At 31.4% G+C, this 19,409-nt stretch overlaps 2 protein-coding genes across 3 annotated transcripts; one reads left to right on the top strand and one right to left on the bottom strand.

The window, feature by feature from the left end:
- Positions 1 to 23: 23 nt before the first annotated feature.
- On the top strand, positions 24 to 9,117 carry LOC134711353 (uncharacterized). The gene is made up of 9 exons (XM_063571905.1): positions 24 to 164; positions 1,291 to 1,403; positions 3,322 to 3,476; positions 4,069 to 4,145; positions 5,171 to 5,296; positions 6,216 to 6,293; positions 6,622 to 6,706; positions 7,628 to 7,701; positions 8,150 to 9,117. The coding sequence occupies exons 2-9, from the start codon at positions 1,298 to 1,300 to the stop codon at positions 9,093 to 9,095; spliced, it is 1,647 nt and encodes a 548-aa protein (XP_063427975.1). The 5' UTR covers positions 24 to 164; positions 1,291 to 1,297; the 3' UTR covers positions 9,096 to 9,117.
- Positions 9,118 to 16,367: 7,250 nt separating this feature from the next.
- On the bottom strand, positions 16,368 to 19,326 carry LOC134711352 (nucleoside diphosphate kinase 6-like). 2 transcript variants are annotated; one of them, XM_063571904.1, is made up of 2 exons: positions 19,303 to 19,326; positions 16,368 to 17,964 (listed from the first exon to the last, which is right to left on the bottom strand). In XM_063571904.1, the coding sequence occupies exon 2, from the start codon at positions 17,883 to 17,885 to the stop codon at positions 17,325 to 17,327; it is 561 nt and encodes a 186-aa protein (XP_063427974.1). In that variant the 5' UTR covers positions 17,886 to 17,964; positions 19,303 to 19,326; the 3' UTR covers positions 16,368 to 17,324. The 2 variants fall into 2 exon arrangements, with proteins under 2 accessions (XP_063427974.1, XP_063427973.1); XM_063571903.1 differs by having other exon boundaries at positions 19,165 to 19,303.
- Between the last annotated feature and the right edge of the window lie 83 nt (positions 19,327 to 19,409).

Raw genomic sequence — 19,409 nt, 5'->3', positions numbered from 1 at the left:
TAGAAAGAATCGATGATTTCGGATATACAATAATATGAAAAACAATTACGGACGACGTGTTTTTTGTAAACAAAGTGCACGTGTAAAAGTTGAAGGTGCATGCATGTTGTTTGTAGATGAGCAAGATCTGTTAGACTGTTAAATCTTGTCTTATAATCTGAATGGTAAATTCTAGTGTATTAAAATTTATCTCTTTTAAAAGTATTCATTGAGTATGAAAAAATAATTACCATTCCACAGGGGCAATTGCCAGGTTTACTATCCATACGAACCCCTAAAAAAAACACAAAAAAAAAAAAAAAAAAAAATAAAATATAGGTGTTTTTTAGGGGTTCGTATGGATAGTAAACCCGGCAATTGGAACAAGCCCCTGTGCCATGTCCATCAAAAAGGACCAAATAATAAATTACCATGATTACTGTAAAATTATGACTGGCCATGGGTCAATCAGAATCCGGGTCCGTCCGCCCTGATTCTGGTTTGCCCTAGTTTCTGTTCGCCCTAATACCCGTTTGAATGTGTTGAAGTCAGTCTACAATTTCGCCAAATATTTACGATGTTTCATGTTAACTTGTGTAAAGCTAGCTGCTATACTACAGGTTATCAGTTTCAGTATATTTCAGGACTACAAGATATTGTGACTTCAAGGTATTCTATAGGACTAAGTTTGTATCTGTATGTTATTACATTACTAGCAAATATAAGTTTCTGTGAATTTCAGCACTACATTGTATTTTTTTCTTATTGAGGTGAAATATAGTTTTCAGCTAAAATAATATATTTCACCATACATTTGTATCTATTACAAATAATATGAAAGTTTGATAATGCATCTTCTAAAAGTTTAAACAATAAAATACATGGCATAAATACTTTTAATTTTGACTGCAATAGTCCATTTGCCAATTACCAATTTGATTCTGTTATTACACACTTTTGAAACAAATTACTTCCCTTTGTCAATCATAGAGCTTAAGGCAATGCAAAGCATGATGATTTCTAAATGATGTATTGGGGTTTAACTATTTTTTTCATAAACAACAATTTCGTATGACAAAAGTAATTAGCTTAACAACAAATTAATGTTATTATCAGATTTTATAACCCTAAAGATTACTCACATTACGCACCTGTAGGTAAATTTGCTGTTTCTGCAAGCTCTGCATTGTAAATGATTATTAATGTCCCTCGTAAGGGAGTCAACTAAAAAAAGGATCTCTAATTACAGGGTCAATAACGGGAATTGGCAATTTATAGAATTTGAACAACAATCCTGTTTTTTATTTGCAGTGCTACAATGTCAGAAGTGCCACTACGTAGCAAGATAATGCCAGTTATGAAAAGGACAGAGTTACCTCCTCCTACTTGTTATATAAAGACATTGTTGATTAAAAAAGTTGAAGGTACAATATATGAACTTTGAAAGCTTAAAATGAATTTTTGGCAAAATATTCATTTAAATCACTAAGTATTTACTAATTTTCAGAATTTTAAAATTTCTGAAAGCGTTTAAATTGCAATATTATTGTGTTTGAAATTTGTTTGTGTTATTGTTTTTGACAGTTGACAAAGCTGCAGTCTAATTTCTGTTTTAAATATCTTTGAAGTTCACCAGGCTTTGTTTGAAAGAAGAACACCTTAAAAAACTTGTATGCAAAAATTTTGTTTGCTGATGTTGTAATTAACAGAAAAAAGTGAAATGAAGTGTTTTCAGTTCTTTATAAGTTAATCATGGACACACGATTGTTTGCATGAAAGAAAATGTACTGGTATTCCATGTACATGAAATTTGATGTCGGAAGAAGTTAGGCCACGGTTTTTTAATTTGTTGGTTTACGGATTTTTCGCATAAAATAGTCAGGTCGGTCGGTCAGAAAAATATCTTTCAAAACAGAAAAAATATGCAAAATAAATATATATTTCACCTTACTAGCAGAATGTTTATCTTATATGCTGTTTTGTCATCATTTCTTAACATTAAGTTCGATGAAATATTATTGATCAGTGATCATGAACATCGCATGACATCGTTTAATAATTTCCTGTTAAAAAGGGGGGTTGCATGGACAAAGACGAAATTAAATCGTCATTTTACAAACAAGAAAAACAGATTCGCGTAGCTCTCAGAAAACTTGGTGAATAATGATTTTCAAGCAGAAAAACTGATAAAAAAAAAATATATAAAAACGTCGTACAAAAATAAGTTTCAACACAGGTGTCGAAAAACGTTATAGACCCGTCCACTGGAAAAACGACAATATCGGGTTAATCAGTTGTCATGCAATCTGGTTTTTATCCCAATGATCGATATTTTTTGTTATCTATGAAACAAGAAAATTTCAAATAATTTGTTAATATTCAGTACTTTAATTGATGTATTCCACCTGTCCACATTTGGACAAGTCTATTTCTCTGAGATGATGCATCTTACGGACTGATGACGAATAAGGGAAACAAACTTATTTTGTAATTGGTTTTAAACACAGGTTTAGTTCCGCAAAATTATTTGTGCAAAAGACATTTCAAGGTCATTTGATTTGTCTATTTTTAGAAACGTAAATTGGAAGTTTTATTTTTCACAACAGAAAGTGTTATCAACTTTGTTAATGATTAATGCATTTCATAATAAAAGAAAATTTTAATTATTTTTCAGGGTTAATGCATTTATAAGGGTTGGCGGGAATAAAAAAGTATGAAAATTCAATTTATTTTTATTCTAAAAATCGGCAAAATCGGGTCGGCAGATCCGTAAACCAACAAATAAAAAAAACGTGGCCTTATTTAAAAAAACCACACATATATATCTATAATACTAAAATAACAAGGTCCAATTTGTCAGCCGTCATCGTGTAAAAATGATATCAAAGAATTCAACTTTATATATATATAGCTAATATAGGACAATGGTGTTGATTAAAAATTACACCACTCCAGAACCTTTTGTTTTCTAAATAATAAATATTACCAATTATTAACAAGTTCCGGGTTGAATTCGATACCAATACCAATAGTATATTCACCTGTTATCTATTTCCTTATCTGTACGTTCCGCATCTGTCAGGCACACCACCAAACGGTGTATTCTGGATTTTGCTAAACATAAACGGATCATAATCACAGGGTTGACACCTCTAAATTCAATCATTGTCACTTTGTTCCCTATTGTAGTATCTTAATCAGTATGACTTTCTAAGATAACAATACAAATCTATACTATAATTCAGTCACGGCCCGCGATATCACGAATGTGTTCTAGTATATATTAAATTTCAATAACTGTTCAATATCATAGAATGATTGATTCATGTGTGTATTTTATAGATGGATTCAATGCTATGAAAGAGATGTTGTCAGACAGTTTGACTATATTAGAGAAACAGGAATCTCTAACAATGGAGAGTTATGTTTTGTCTAGAATGGTATATAAAATGAACAGTCAGTGGAGAAGGGAAAAATCTATGCAGGGATTGAAAAGAGTAGGTAGTACAAGTAGTACATGTGAATGGATTTTGTGTTTTGTGCCCCTGCAACTTAAAGTTGTGGGCCATATTGTTTTATGCCTGTCCATCCTTCTGTCCGTCTGTCCCATTATGGGTAAATAGTAATTCTGCATAACTCCTCCAACAGTTTGAATCCTAGGAAGTTGTAACTTTCCTGTATGTCAGTACATATATTGAAGGTGTGCATAATTATATCTCAAAAAAATGTCCTTCATTGACTTCGCTTTAATACATTTACTTCAGAATGGAGTGCAGGGGCATCACTTTGTCTAGTTTGTGTTCGGTGTTTCATTTGAGATTGCTTCTTTTTTGTAAATTTATCATTATATAAAAGTGTTCACCGAAAAATTAAACTATCCAAATATTTTTCAACATCACAGAAAATGTTTGACATTAAAAACAAAAAAATATTGAAAATTTGGATTGATTGTACATGTAGTAAAATCTCAGAACTTGAGATTATTCAATGTATTTTAACTTTGATAACTAATTAGATGTTTAGGTCTATTATTCATATAAAATAGGATTTGATGTTAACAAGAATACTATTATTTTTTTTTTTTTACAGATTAAGACTTGTTTGAATAGGTACAAAGACTTGAAACTTGTTGAATATGTTGCAGAACTCAAAGACCATTTTGATGGGTAAGGAAATAATTAATACAGTGAAACCTGTTGTTAGGTGGTACCTAACACTACAGGGATATAACTCTGTAAAATCAGTCAAATGTTTTAATGACGTTGTGTTGTTAAGGGAATATTAAGCTTCTCAATGATCAAAATTAGTGTTTTTCAAACTGCTATATAACCAGTGTAATTTTTCTGATAAAATGCTTGGTTCAAATTTTTGAAATTATAATATTATTGTCAAACGATCAAAGTAAATACTTTTCAAAAATTTTTGAAAATTAAACGAGCCAAATTAATTTTAGTGGAGGTGTTGGGTACCACCTTAACCAGTGGAGAAAATTTTTTACAAAATTTGACAGCTGTTCTGTACATCTAGGTAAAATTTGAAAGAATACCTGTTCTCAATTTGTACAAAGAATACTCAGCACCTGTCCTAATGTAGGACTTCAGATAAGACAGTAATCACAATAACTATAGGTTTGGTTTGAACATGTTTCAAATGATAAAAAATCTACCCTTTTAGCTATGTACAGTGATCAGTTCCTAAACCACTGTCCCTTGATGACATTTCAAGTTCTAAATTGAGGGTAAGGTCTATTTTGTAAGCAAGATCCCTGCTATTTTGCTTTAGTCATGAGAAGAGCCACTGCTGGTTTTATGTGGCAGTTTTAATATTTTGCCCCCTTTATTATTTATTGGGGATTACTTAAACTACATTTTTTAAGCATCACCTCTTGGTGGGCCCTCTACTCTGACAACTTAATTAGCATGCATGGTTGCTTTGACAATTTGGAGGACCGTAAGTTAAATTCATCCTATGTTAAATCAACCTTGGCACAGATGATAGATCTTATCTTAATTGATAAGTATTTTATACACCATTTGATATTGAAATAATACTACCAATATTTTATTTAATGTTATCATTGTAAACAGTAACAAAAACCTGAAGATCTTTGGTGGCTTTTGTAGTAAATCATCATGTATGAGGGTTTCTGAGAAAGGGTGATCTAGTAAAAGTTTCCACTTATCTTTTTTAGGTGTGATTTGTACCTTGGAGAAGTATATCTACCAGCACAACAGATGATAGTTTATTTATTGAGACAGATGATGTGCTTGGCAAGACTGATGACACAAATGTGCAATTACTGCAAGTACACATATGTGTATCCTTTTATATTTTGTTCAGATTCAGAAAAAAGTGCCTGTTTTAGTTGTTTACAAAGGAAGCATTGATAAGTCAGAATAAGTCAGATTACATGTCATATCATGTCATTGTTTACCAATTTTCTTAGTGGTAAATTTTATTTTAATTTACAAAATAAGAAGGCATGGTTTTAAAGTGTGTAAATTAGAAAAAAAACTTATCTCAATGTATTGTTATGATTGTTGAAGTTCAAAGTTTTGTCAAAGTATTAAACTGATAAACCAGAAGTAGAAAATCTGTATATTGATACACAGTCACAATTTTCTGTAAAATCTGAGATTTTCATTAAATATAAAAAAAAAAAGATATAGTGCAGTTAGCTCTTAACTTTGTTGTGACCAAAAAAGTAGCCTAGTATTGAGTACTAATAGATGGTCCGAGTACACAGTTATTTCATAGTGCATTTCTTTTAGACAATAAATGTAAATAAAAAAAATCCCACCTAGGCTTTCTCAATAACATTTTTACAGTGTGTTGTACTACTTTTGGGACAAATTATATCAAAATTATAGAAAACTTCATCAGCTCTAACTCAAAATATGGACAATTTTGTGTTAAGGGGGTCTTGAAATCTTTTGACAGCTTCCGAAGTGCTAATTTTTGACCTTTTTCAGCTGGACCTAATCACTACTTTACCTAAATATTTATGACCCAAATTTTTTTACAGTGTCATTTCACCCCCAACTAGCTATATGAGGCATAAAACATGGAGAATTAAATTTGGAAGGGGTATAACAAAAATTGGCAAGTAACACACTGTCCACATTAAGGACTATATTCGTGAACAACGAAAATCAAAGGACGATAACTGTGTACTCGGACCAGATGTATTTCATTATGGTTTAGAAAAGTTTATATTTCTCCTTAATTATGACCAGATATATTAGTCAGAATATATCCATTGGAAACTTTATACCACAGAACATGGTGTTCTTGTCAATGGTCAGCAGAATATGGTAAGTTGTAATACACTTTGAACTTTTAAGCTAATCTCCCTCTGTAAACCATGTGATCACTTAAAAGACGAAGAAACAGTATGTTACTGCTTGAATGAGCTCCTGCTTAAATAGACAAGTGAAAATACAAAATGACTGAAACCACTGCACTAGTGAACACATTGACAAGTGTGCACACTTTCAATTGCTACTTTTGTCTTTTTGTAGCTAGGTTAAATAAAGATTTGCATTGTGACGAGATCCTAATTAAAACTCTTCTTTGTCTTAAACTGTATTTTTATCAATGAATTTCTTTTATAAATATTGATTTTGCCATTTGTATTTCTAGGGCACTGGGAAAGTCATTAGGTCTTCATTCTGCAAGATGGTATGAAGGAATTTACAAATGCTTAGATGTTTTTCCTCAAACACAGGTATCTATAAATATACATATTTAAAAAAAAAAACACACACATTTTACAAATGTTGTTATCCTGTTCCTTCTTATTGCTATTATAACAGAATTTAAGCCTAATACATGTATCAGTTGAATTTGTCCATACAACATTGAAAAAAATCAACCTCTAACCGTGTTTTCTATAAGTATTGATTTGTTTCTTATAGGAATTCCCTTTAGCAATGTATAGTAATAATAATATATTTATTAACCCCAACCATCAAATTTGACATTTTTGCAGAAATTAGCATGTACAAAACATTTCAATTATATCAAGTCCTTACTGTTACAAGTTCCATACAGATGTCAGATGAAAGCTCAAAATTGCTTCATTTGTATACAGAATTGCATTGGAGTTTTGTTTTATTTTTATGCCCCCTCAGTAGCAGAGGGGATATAAATAACTTATGTGCAATGTTTATTACATTAATACACAGATCAAGTTTGAATTTAGGTGGGCTCACTTTTACTATTCTATAGTTATGCCCCTCTTACAATATGGAAAAAGTGCCAAATCCTCACTTTCTTTTCAACTTAAGTTTGCATCTACCAAATGGTATGAAACTTACTTGAATGTTTATTACCACAAAACTCAGATCAAGTACACATTTGGGTAGTGTCACTTTTACCATTCTTGAGTTTAATCCCTTTATATGGTTATATACAAGCAGGGGCATAATCTCTGTAAAATGGACACATTCCCTATCTATTTTTTTTATTTTTTCCTATCTTCTAAGTATGCTTCTGAGCTTGAGCAGCCATATATCAATATAATTTCACACAAAATTAACCCATGCCCAATTTTTTTTACTATGTGTAGTATTCACCTCAATTTGTCAGTAGCTATTCCACAACATTTTCTTTTAAAGAAGAATATAACCATTCAATACTTTTACAGGTACAAACAGTAACAGCAGATCTTCCTAGTACATTATCATCATTCCTGACTACAGAAGAATTTCAATCAGATAGGTACATACTATTTATTTTTTACTAAAAATTCAAAGATTAGCTATTGTAATAGCTAGGATAGTAGTTATACATTTTTCATTAGTTTACTTTGTTTTTGATTTGTGTCACGACAGGCTGAACAGCTCAAGTTATTGTGTCAAGTGCTATCACACGGTTTTAATATTTTAGCAAGTAACTTAGCTTGAGGTTTTATTTATAAAGGGTAATTTATAAAAAAGTTGTGCATGATGGAAGCTCTCCAAGTTTGAACATCTATTTTGTTATTACCTAATCTAAGAAATGATTGTTAAATATTGTCACCATTCTGTAATGGTTATCACGTTTAACTTTGAATCCAAAGGTCCCTAATCTCTGTGTCTTTTTTCTTCTTGCACATGCTTGAAAAAATTTGCCAATCATTAATTTTTTTATTCATTTTTGTATAATATTGATAAATAATATATTGTAGTCTTGAGGACAACATATCACCCAGTCCAGAGGACTTATCTATAGACCCTGATGAGGACATGGATGCTCAACCAGAGGCCCAATGGGAAGAAGATACATCTAAAATAGACATTGTTGAAACAAGCAAACCAGAAAAATTAGTTAGTGATAAATTATTGGAGAGGAGAAGCATCTTGAACAATGCCATGGAACTGAGTGATAGTGAAGATCTTGGTGATGTTGTTGTCAGACAAGCACCAAAGAGCCACACTTTACGTAGAGATAGTCAAAACAATCAGATAGCAGATGATGAAAACGTGGAAGATTTAGGATTGCTTGTATCTAGAAAAGAATTATTTAATAATTGTGATAATTTTGATAAAAAGAATTTGAAACAAGAAATTGTAAACTGTAAATCCTTCAAAAAATTGAAAGATATATTAAAACAATTTGATGATTTTGATAAGAATGCTCCTCATTTGAAAACTTGTGAAAATAAGCTAAGAGAACTAAAGAAGGAACACTTACTTTTGAAAAGAAATGGTTTTAAAGATAATCAGTTTATTGAACAAGCCAAAGAGGAGTTGATTAAGTTGATAAATTTATCTAAGGATGATAAAATTCTAGAGGAAACACGTAATGAACCATTAACTAAGAAAGACATTGTTGATATCGCTGTTCATGTCAGTGAAAAATTATCAAATTCTGAAACAGTGAGGAAATCAAACCACAGAGATTTTAGTATTGAGGAGATATTTAAGAAACCATACAAAAACCTATTGAAATTAGTTGAAGATCAGGGAATTGATACTTCATCCAAAAAAAGACAAACAAAAGTTAAAAAGTGTTCTGTGAATGTTAAAACCATAAGAAAACAATATATGGAAGAATCGAAGAAGAAAAAGAAAAAACAATATGTCAAACTAGCGGAAGAGAAAGTAATTGAATTGCTAAATTCTTTCTCCTAATTATTAAAGTTATTTAAATGCACAGCTTGTTTCATTTTTATGCCCCACCTACGATAGTAGAGGGGCATTATGTTTTCTGGTCTGTGCGTCTGTCTGTCCCGCTTCAGGTTAAAGTTTTTGGTCAAGGTAGTTTTTAATGAAGTTGAAGTCCAATCAGCTTGAAACTAAGTATACATGTGCCCTATGATATGATCTTTCTAATTTATATGCCAAATTAAAGTTTTGACCCCAATTTTACGGTTCACTGAACATAGAAAATGATAGTGCAAATTTCAGGTTAAAGTTTTTTTGTCAAGGTAGTTTTTGATAAAGTAGAATTCCAATCAACTTGAAACTTAGTATACATGTTCCCTTTGATCAGATCATTCTAATTTTAATGCCAAATTAGAGAATTTATTCCAATTTCACAGTCCACTAAACATAGAAAATGATAGTGCGAGTGGGGCATCCGTGTATTGTGGACACATTCTTGTTTATTATTGTAAATCCAATTACTTTAATATAATAGTTATTGCTTATCTTTTACAAACAACAACAAGACAAGATCAGTGTAAACAGAAAAAATGCGAAATTGGTTACTGTTTTAAAACTAAAATTTGCCTCATCCAAATGCTATGAAACTTAAAGACAATGCTTTTTACCACAAAACACCTATTAATTTGAATTTTTATACGCCCGGGACAAGACATATTATGGTATACCGCCGTCCGTCTGTCCGTCCGTCCGTTGTCCACACTTCGGACAATAACTCAAAAAAACTTTCACCCTTCCATGAAACTTAAGTGAATTGTTTATATCTATTGACGTAAGCTCCCTTTCGTTTTTTTTTAATTTCCGATTTTAAGTTTTGGATTTATGGGGCTTTATTCATAAAAATGGGGGGATTTTCAACACTTCGGACAATAACTCAAAAAGGCTTTTACCAATGTCCATGAAACTTTGGTAAATTGTTTATATCTATTGACATATGCTCCCTTTCGTTTTTTTATAATTTCAGATTTTAAGTTTTGGATTTATGGGGCTTTATTCATAAAAAAGGGGGATTTTCAACACTTCGGACATAATAACTCAAAAAAGGCTTCCACCAATGTCCATGAAACTTTGGTGAATTGTTTATATCTATTGATGTAAGCTCCCTTTCAATTTTTATAAATTTCAGATGTTAAGTTTTGGATTTATGGGGCTTTATTCATAAAAAAAAAGGGTGATTTTTAATACTTCGGACAATAACTCAAAAAGGCTTTCACCAATGTCCATGAAACTTAAGTGAATTGTTTATATCTATTGATGTAAGCTCCCTTTTAATTTTTATATATTTCAGATTTTAAGTTTTGGATTTATGGGGCTTTATTCATAAAAAAAGCGGGATTTTTAACACTTCGGACAATAACTCAAAAAGGCTTTCACCAATGTCCATGAAACTTTGGTGAATTGTTTATATCTATTGATGTAAACTCCTTTTCAATTTTTATAACTTTCAGATTTCACATTTTCTTGTTTTGAATTTTTATGCTCAAAAAAGGGGGAATTTTCCAATAAAAGACAAGTTAAAAGAGCAATGGGTGTATTATGCGCTAAAGCACAGTCCTTTATAGGCTTTGCTTTCAAATTTATAAGAGTTATGCCCCTTTACAAACAAAAAACATTCAGAATTGTTCATTTCCATTCTCTTACCTTAAGTTTGCCTCATCCAAGTGTTAGGAATCTCTTATACAATGCTTATTTAGGGCAAAATACAGATCAAGTTTTGAAATTTGGTGGCATCACCTTTACAGGTTAAGAATTATGCCCCTTTTCATACGGAAAAATAACTTAATTTTTCGTTTCTCTTCTCCAACTTAAGTTTGCTCAAACAAATGATATAAAACTTCTAGACAGTGCTTATTTCCATAAAACTCAGATCAAGTACCAATTTGGGTAGCGTCACTTTTACTGTTCTTGAGAATGTCCATTTATATATTATGATGCAATCGGGAGCATCATCTGTGTCCCATGGACAAATTCCCCTTTTATTCATTGCAGTGTTCATCCTCTTGCTGTCTAATGATTTTTGGTGTTCTTGGTGTCTTGAATAAATGTATATGGATTGAAATTACACAGGAAATACTTCTATAATTGCTGAAATTATGTAATTGTCGAGTCGTCGCAGAAAGCGTGACATAGGGATAGTGATCCGGCGGAGACGGTGGCGGCGGCGGTGTTAGCTCACTTCTTAAAAGCTTTATATTTTAAATGGTGGGAGACTTGGATGCTTCAAACTTTGTATATGGATGCCTCATGTCACGAAGTTTCCGTCAGTCACATGTCCAATGTCCTTGACCTCATTTGCATGGTTCAGTGACTACTTGAAAAAAAAGTTAAGATTTTTTGTAATGTTAAATTCTCTCTTATTATAAGTAATAGGATAATTATATTTGGTATGTGCATACCTTGCAAGGTCCTCTTACCCGTCAGACAGTTTTCACTTGACCTCAACCTCATTTCATGGATCAGTGAACAAGGTTAAGTTTTCGTGGTCAAGTCCATATCTCAGATACTATAAGCAATAGGTCTAGTATATTCGGTGTATGGAAGGGCTGTAAGGTGTACATGTCCAACTGGCAGGTGTCATCTGACCTTGACCTCATTTTCATGGTTCAGTGGGTATAGTTAAGTTTTTATACGACTGCAAAATTTGAAAAATTTTTCGTCATATATTACTATCATGTTGGCGTCGTAGTCTGCATTGTCGTCGTCGAATACTTTTAGTTTTCACACTCTTAACTTATGTAAAAGTGAATATAAATCTATGAAATTTTAACACAAGGTTTATGACCACAAAAGGAAGGTTGGGATTGATTTTGGGAGTTTTGATCCCAACATTTTAGGAATTAGGGGCCAAAAAGGGCCCAAATAAGCATTTTCTTGTTTTTCGCACAGTTACTTTAGTAAAAATTAAGAGAAATCTATGAAATTTTGACACAAGGTTAATGACCACAAAAGGAAGGTTGGGATAGATTTTGGGAGTTTTGGTTCTAACAGTTTAGCAAATAGGGGCCAAAAAGGAGTCCAAATAAGCATTTTTTTCTTGTTTTTTGCACCAGAACTTTAGTATAAGTTAATAGAAATCTATGAAATTTTAACACAAGGTTTATGACCACATAAGGAAGGTTGGTATTGATTTTGGGAGTTTCTGTCCTAACAGTTTAGGAATTAGGGGCCAAAAAGGGGCCCAAAAGAGCATTTTTCTTGGTTTTTGCACCATAACTTAAGTATAAGTAAATAGAAATCTATGAAATTTAAACACAAGGTTTATGACCATAAAAGGAAGGTTGGTATTGATTTTTTTTTACATTAAGGTCCAAAGGGTCCAAAATTAAACTTAGTTTGATTTTGACAAAAATTGAATCCTTGGGGTACTTTGGTATGCTGAATCTAAAATGTATTTAGATTTTTTATTATTGGCCCAGTTTTCAAGTTGGTCCAAATCGGGGTCCAAAATCGAACTTTGTTTAATTTCATCAAAAATTGAATAAATGGGGTTCTTTGATATGCAAAATCTAACTGTGTATGTAGATTCTTAATTTTTGGTTCTGTTTTCAAATTGGTCTACATTAAGGTCCAAAGGGTCGAAAAGTAAACTTAGTTTGATTTTAACAATAATTGAATTCTTGGGGTTCTTTGATATTCTGAATCCAAACATGTACTTAGATTTTTTATTATGGGCCCAGTTTTCAAGTTGGTCCAAATCAGGATCTAAAATAAGTAAGTATTGTGCAATAGCAAGAAATTTACCATTGCATGGTATTGCGCAATAGCAAGAAATCTTCAATTGCACAGTATTGTGCAATAGCAAGTCTTTTCAATTGCACAGTATTGCGCAATAGCAAGAAATATCTAATTGCCTAATATTGTGCAATAACAATTTTTTTTTTAATTAGAGTTATCTTTCTTTGTCCAGAATAGTAAGCAAGAAATATCTTATTGCACAATATTGTGCAATAGCAAGAAATTTTTTAATTGGAGTTATCTTTCTTTGCCCAGAATCAACTTAAATCTTTGTTATATACAATATACAATGTATATTCACTTTTTACTACCAACTGATAAATTAAAACAATCTTTACCATTCAGAGATAACAAGCATTTTTTTTACATCTTAATATTCTATGAAGTATTTAAATGAGTAGTTATTGTTGCAAACTCCATTAGAAATTTTAATTAAGATCAGTTTTGGAATAAGGGAAAGGGGGATGTGAAAAATAAATTGGGGGGGGAGGGGGGTCAATTTTTTTTCATTTGAAATTTCATAAATAAGAAGAAAATTTCTTCAAACATTTTTTTGAGAGGATTAATATTCAACAGCATAGTGAATTGCTCTAAGAGAAAACAAAATTTTTAAGTTCATTCGAACACATTCATTCTGTGTCAGAAACATATGCTGTGTCAACTATTTAATCACAATCCAAATTTAAAGCTGGATTCAGCTTGAATGTTGTATCCATACTTGCCCCAACTGTTCAGGGTTCAACCTCTGCGGTCATATAAAGATGCGCCCTGCGGAGCATCTGGTTGTGTTTTGGTCTGTTTTTCTTATACTGTTTGCAATAGGTCTTCTATATTTTGTGCATGGAATGGTTGTAAGGTGTACAGGTCTACCTGGCAGGTGTCATATGACCTTGACCTCATTTTCATGGTTCAGTGGTCAAAGTTAAGTTTTTGAGTTTTGGCCTTTTTTTCTAATACTAAATAAATTAAGTCAACTATATTTGGTGTATGGAAATATTTTATGATCTTAATGTCGGTTATGCAGGTTTTATTTGTCCTTGACCTCATTTTCAGGGTCCATTGCTAAATTTTAAGTGTTCGTGTTTTGGTCTGTTTTTCTTTATTTATAAGCAATAAGTCAACTATATTTGGTGTATTGAAGAATTGTTAGCTGTACAGGTCTGCCTGGCATGGTTCATCTTACCTTGGCCTCATTTTCATGGTTCATTGTTTCATTTTCTTGGTTAATGTTGAGTTTACGTGACAGTTGTAATAAAGCTTTATATTTAGGTCTATCAAGATAGTATCAAGGATTAGTAAAGAAGGCGACATTTCAGTGTGTGCACTCTTGTGGTCATTATCTTGAATATTATTATAGATAAAGATAAACTGTAAACAGCAAAAATGATGTATGTTGATAGATCAAAACTTCGGATACTTTTTATAAACTAGATACCCTAAAGAACATTCAGTTAAAGTTTGGAAGTATTTGGCCTAGTAGTTTCAGAGGAGAAGATTCTTGAAATAGTTTACGACAACAGACGACGACGGACGCCAAGTGATGGCATAAGCTAAAAATGGGGTCACCAACCCATTTTCTTGCTACATTATAAAATAGGTAAATTCCTAACACATTCTATTGTAAAAGTACCTTTATCTGTATTATCTGCCCTTGCATTTGAGTTGCCGCTCCTTATGTGGCAATTTTGGAAATAATTGAATCAAACAAAATGATTATCTATATTTAAATGAAAATTCTTACAAATGAATTACCTACTACTCTCAAAATTTGCACATTCTATTAAAGATCTAGACTGATATTTCTGGTATTTTAAAATCCAAGATGGAGGTAGACACCGTATCTTCACAAATTTAAAAAATTTGTTGATCCCTTTTCCGAAAAAAATCAAACACTAGTTCTCTCTCCACATCTGTGTTGAAGCCACGAAAATTGCCTTCTAAAAAAATCAAATAAATTGCTTAAGGCGGATTCACAAATTCAATTTCACTCAGTCTTCTCGATAGCCATGGGGAATAGTACACATGTCATATGTTGTACCTTTAAGTCAGGTTATCTTGGCAAAATGTTGTTGTTTTTGTTTGTATATAAAAAAGAAGATGTGGTATTATTGCCAATAGACAACTATCCATAAAAGAGTTTTATAAGTCAATAATCAAATGATCTGTTATTTAATTTACTAGTATCTCAATCTCCGTTCTTGTTAATAAAGTTAACTGTATTGTAATATAGGAAACAGAAACACAAGTTTGTAATGTATTTAAAGGCAAAGGATAATAATAAAAGGAAGTAAAGGGAAGTTATCTACACAAGCTGAATAATATGAAATTTTAAATTGTGGGCCAATTATCTCCCTTGACACAATGTAATAGAAAGCAGTCATATATATTTTCTTGCTATGAAGACACATTGTGGTCTATCATTGTGTAACTTCCATTTCAATATTCAGTTTGTGTAGATTACTTCCCTTTATATTCTATCATTATTTCTTGCTACATCTTCTAAATAGAGAGTAGCATATCTCCCTTATTAATATAGGTCAGGTGAGCTAAATGTAAAAAAAATCAGCCCTTTTTCAAACAAAAAGGAGTACAACATATATTTAAGAAGAACTGGAAAAAAGGCAACAACTTGTGTATTACTTCCCTTTTTATATTCAGTTTGTGTAGATTACTTCCCTTTACACATTCAGTTTGTGTTATTATCTCCGTTGTCATTAAATACATTAAATGTTTCCTATATCACAATACAGTTATCTCTGAAGTCACAATTTGATGTAAAAAATACAGCAATCTCTTTATTGCTCTTCGTCACAAACTTGCATTAAATTTTAAATTGTGGGCAAATTATCTCCCTTGTCACAATGTAATAGAAAGCAGTCCTATATTTTTTCTCACTGTGATGAAGACACATTGGTGGCCTTCAGCTAGCTTTTTAATTACACTTTGGTCAGGTTGTTGTCTCTTTCCACATTCTCCATTTCAATTTTGTATATTGTTATACATATATTTTGTATATTTTATAAAACTTTATCCTGAGTATTTGCAAAACAAAATCACAAATCAATACAGAAAAATCCAACATGTATAAGAATACAGCACCTTAAGTATCATTTCCTACTCTTTGAATGCTGTATTGTTTTCTATTATTATTTATTGTTACATCTTTTTTAATTAGAGTGAAACATATCTCCACATGACACATGTGGAGCAGGATCTTCTTACCCTTCCAGAGCACCTAAGACCACCCCCAGTTTTTTGGTGGGGATTGTGTTGTTGAGTCTTAAGTTTTCTATGTTGTGTCTTGTGTACTTTTATTTGTCTGTTTGTTATTTTCTTTGATAGTCATGGTGTTGTCAGTTTTATTTTCGATCTATGAGCCTCTCTCTAATATATCTCCCTTATTAATAATTATATGGGTTAGATGAGCTGAATATAAAAATCAGTCCTTTTTCAAACAAAAAGAAATACATCAAATATTCATGAAGATCTAGAGAAAAGACAAAAGATATGAATTATGTTTAATCAAAAACGCAATGATTTTAAGAATATACACAATTATTATCAACATTATAATTCATATTAACTAGTTATTTGAAGACAAATGATTAAAGAAGTTTGTCTCAAAGGAATCTTTATAGTAACAACCATGTTGTATTCAAAAGACAATTTTAATTTAATCATAATCTTTGGTATATTGGTTTAAGTGGAAAAAAATTTGAAATTGTGGGAAAACTGAGTAAAATTACTTTTCATCATCATATAATTACAATTTTTTTTTTTTTTTTTTTCTTCACATTAGATATAGTGACATTGAATAAATTAAATCTGTCTCGAGGTTGTATGGTATGTATAACCAAAAACCCTGCAATTATACATGTATATTTACTGTCAAAATGGAGTGCCATTGTTTATAAAAAATTATAACAACGTCAAGCATGTTTTCTGCATTATGTCACACAGTCTGTCAAAATATAATCGTTAGTTAGCTGGTAAGGTTTATAAAAAGAATAACTCAATTACATAATCAGAAAGAAAACTAGAAACAGCAACCCAATATGACACAAAGAAATAAATAGTACATTTAGGTATAACATAAATCATTCTATTTAATATTATGTCAAGCTATATTAATTCCCTGAAAACTATCAACAAACTAAACAAAAAGGTTCTCATTGTAAGTTCTCATTTACTCTGTTTAATCCTGCATAAATGTATGTACCTGTAAACATGATATATATGAACAAAAATTTACACTTATTTTATATTTTCTTATATAAATTATTTTTTTTGTGTTTCAACATTAAAATTGACCAAATTATATCTGAATCAGCAAAAAATGTACAAAGCAACTTATTCATAACTGCAGTATCTACATGAAAGGAATATAATAAGCAATTTTACACAGTCATCTACAAAAACAGATAATTTTACATCTTTTTTATTTGATGTCATTTTCAATTACTATTCATGACTCAGTTTGTGTTCATTCTCAGCAATAATAACATGTATTTCTTTATCTTCACAAAATTTAATCTTTCCTTCTCTAAAATATTGTTCTTCTGTTCTATGCCATTCTTCAATGTTAAAATCAGGAAAGAAAAAATTAATCTCTCTTCTAGCACTCTCCTCCGAATCTGAACCATGAGTAGCGTTCCTGGTATCCGTTAATCCAAATTTCCCTCGTATTGAATGTGGGTCTTCATGAACAGTTTTGAGGACTTTCGTTGGTCCCATTAACTTCCTCCAGCATTTAATTGCATCATGTTTTGCTAAGATATGGGCACTAACATGACCACTTGAAATGAAAGTGACAAGTCTATTATGAAAAAATTTCCCATCATGTTCCTTGTAGAATTCCTCTGCTTTTGAACGTGGAAGGTAACATGTTGTTGATTTTACAAAAAAAAATCCATCATCTCGAATCATCTGTTTAATTTGTTGAACAATATGAGGTCTAGAAACAATGTCTGGCTTGAAAATGGCTAAAGTTAATTGTAATGGTTTTAACAAACAATTAGGCATCTTGTTTTTTCTTTTTTTCTTCCCACTGTAGTTTTTTGTATTTTTCTCTCAAGTATGGATCAGGACTATTTGCAAATCTCTGAAATATAAATAAAAATAGATTTGAAGAGTTCCAATGAAAACATTTCAATTAGTCGGTGAAAAAATACTTTTATATATGCATTTTACATTTGTATGTACTCGATTTATCAATCTGTACAAAAACTTACTACATTTTTATTTGATCACATTGTGCTTTAATGGAAACGACAAGTTAGACAATGTTTTTTTTTTATTATTTTTTGTTCAAAAACATTTTAATATGTCAAGAACATGAAGAATGACAATGAAATTATTTTAAAGCAAGTCAAAAGTGTTTTGGGGTAATGTGTCACAGGCTGATATAGAGTTATCCTTAAGTCTGCATATGGCATTGGTCGGCCCAGACACATGATGCAATTCATGTGTTAGGAGATAAAAATAAGATGACAAAGCCACTTTATTTTATATTTTTAATTAGCAGTCATGATATGGGGTAAACTGCTGGTTACCACTATAAAATGTATTGTCTTGCGATCTGTGAAAACATATACCTTTATACAAACATTACATGCATATGACAATATGTATATATACTTTTTCTGAAACTAGTGACTATGTGTAGGACTTTCAGACTGTCTGAATTTAGAACTTTTGGACTATACATTGTACAAAAAGTCATAGCTATAGTACAGTCAGGTTAAAGGTCTAATTACCCCTTTATGAAATATACCTTATCGCTTTTTGTCTGCCATTACTGAACATCCCACAACATGCACAAGTTCTTGTAAAATATTAACGTCATAAATTTTTTTTAAATTCTGACGCTACAATGGAAAAGTTATTGTTGAATGAACTGAAAGGTTCAAGAGAGAGAGATTCTCTGCTAAGCAGGAAAACTTCCAATAGCGATAAAGCGTATAGTACCAGGGCATCGGTCAGAGCCAGAGGTGCGATTAGAGAAGATATGTCTGGGGCTACAAGGAAAAGCTATAGTGTTAAATGATGTCAACCATTTAACTGACACAGAAAAAAAACCAAGCAATAAGGTCTAGGAATTAAGCAGTCTTCAGCTTATATTTATTCATTGTACATTGTACATGCAATCATTGACTTCCAAGCGTAAAGTTTTCGCGCGGAACCATTAACATTCAGCAATGAATCCGGTTCCTTACCTGGAAGAAGAAGAAGAAGAAGCGCAAATGACCTTTACATGTATCTGTTTATTTTTATTTCTGCATTGGTTCATGTAATTGAGTACCTGTTTCATATCAGTGTCACTAGGAGTTATCCATTTATACAGTAAATATACACCACCAATATATGGTATTGAATAAAGCGACAACTTTATGAGCGACATGATACCATACCCTCTGCTTCTGGATTAAAATAAAAGTACCTTTAATTTTCCTTGATAGTCTTCAAAACGTTTTAATGAGTTCTTAGATGAAGTGTTCATTTTAAACCATAGCTTTCATTCATATCTTTTATAACGTGAAGTTTAAG

Source organism: Mytilus trossulus, chromosome 3, assembly GCF_036588685.1.
Source record: "Mytilus trossulus isolate FHL-02 chromosome 3, PNRI_Mtr1.1.1.hap1, whole genome shotgun sequence".
NCBI lineage: Eukaryota > Metazoa > Mollusca > Bivalvia > Mytilida > Mytilidae > Mytilus > Mytilus trossulus.
The sequence above is the reverse complement of the archived record's forward strand: the minus strand, read 5'-3'. Positions and strand labels throughout refer to the sequence as shown.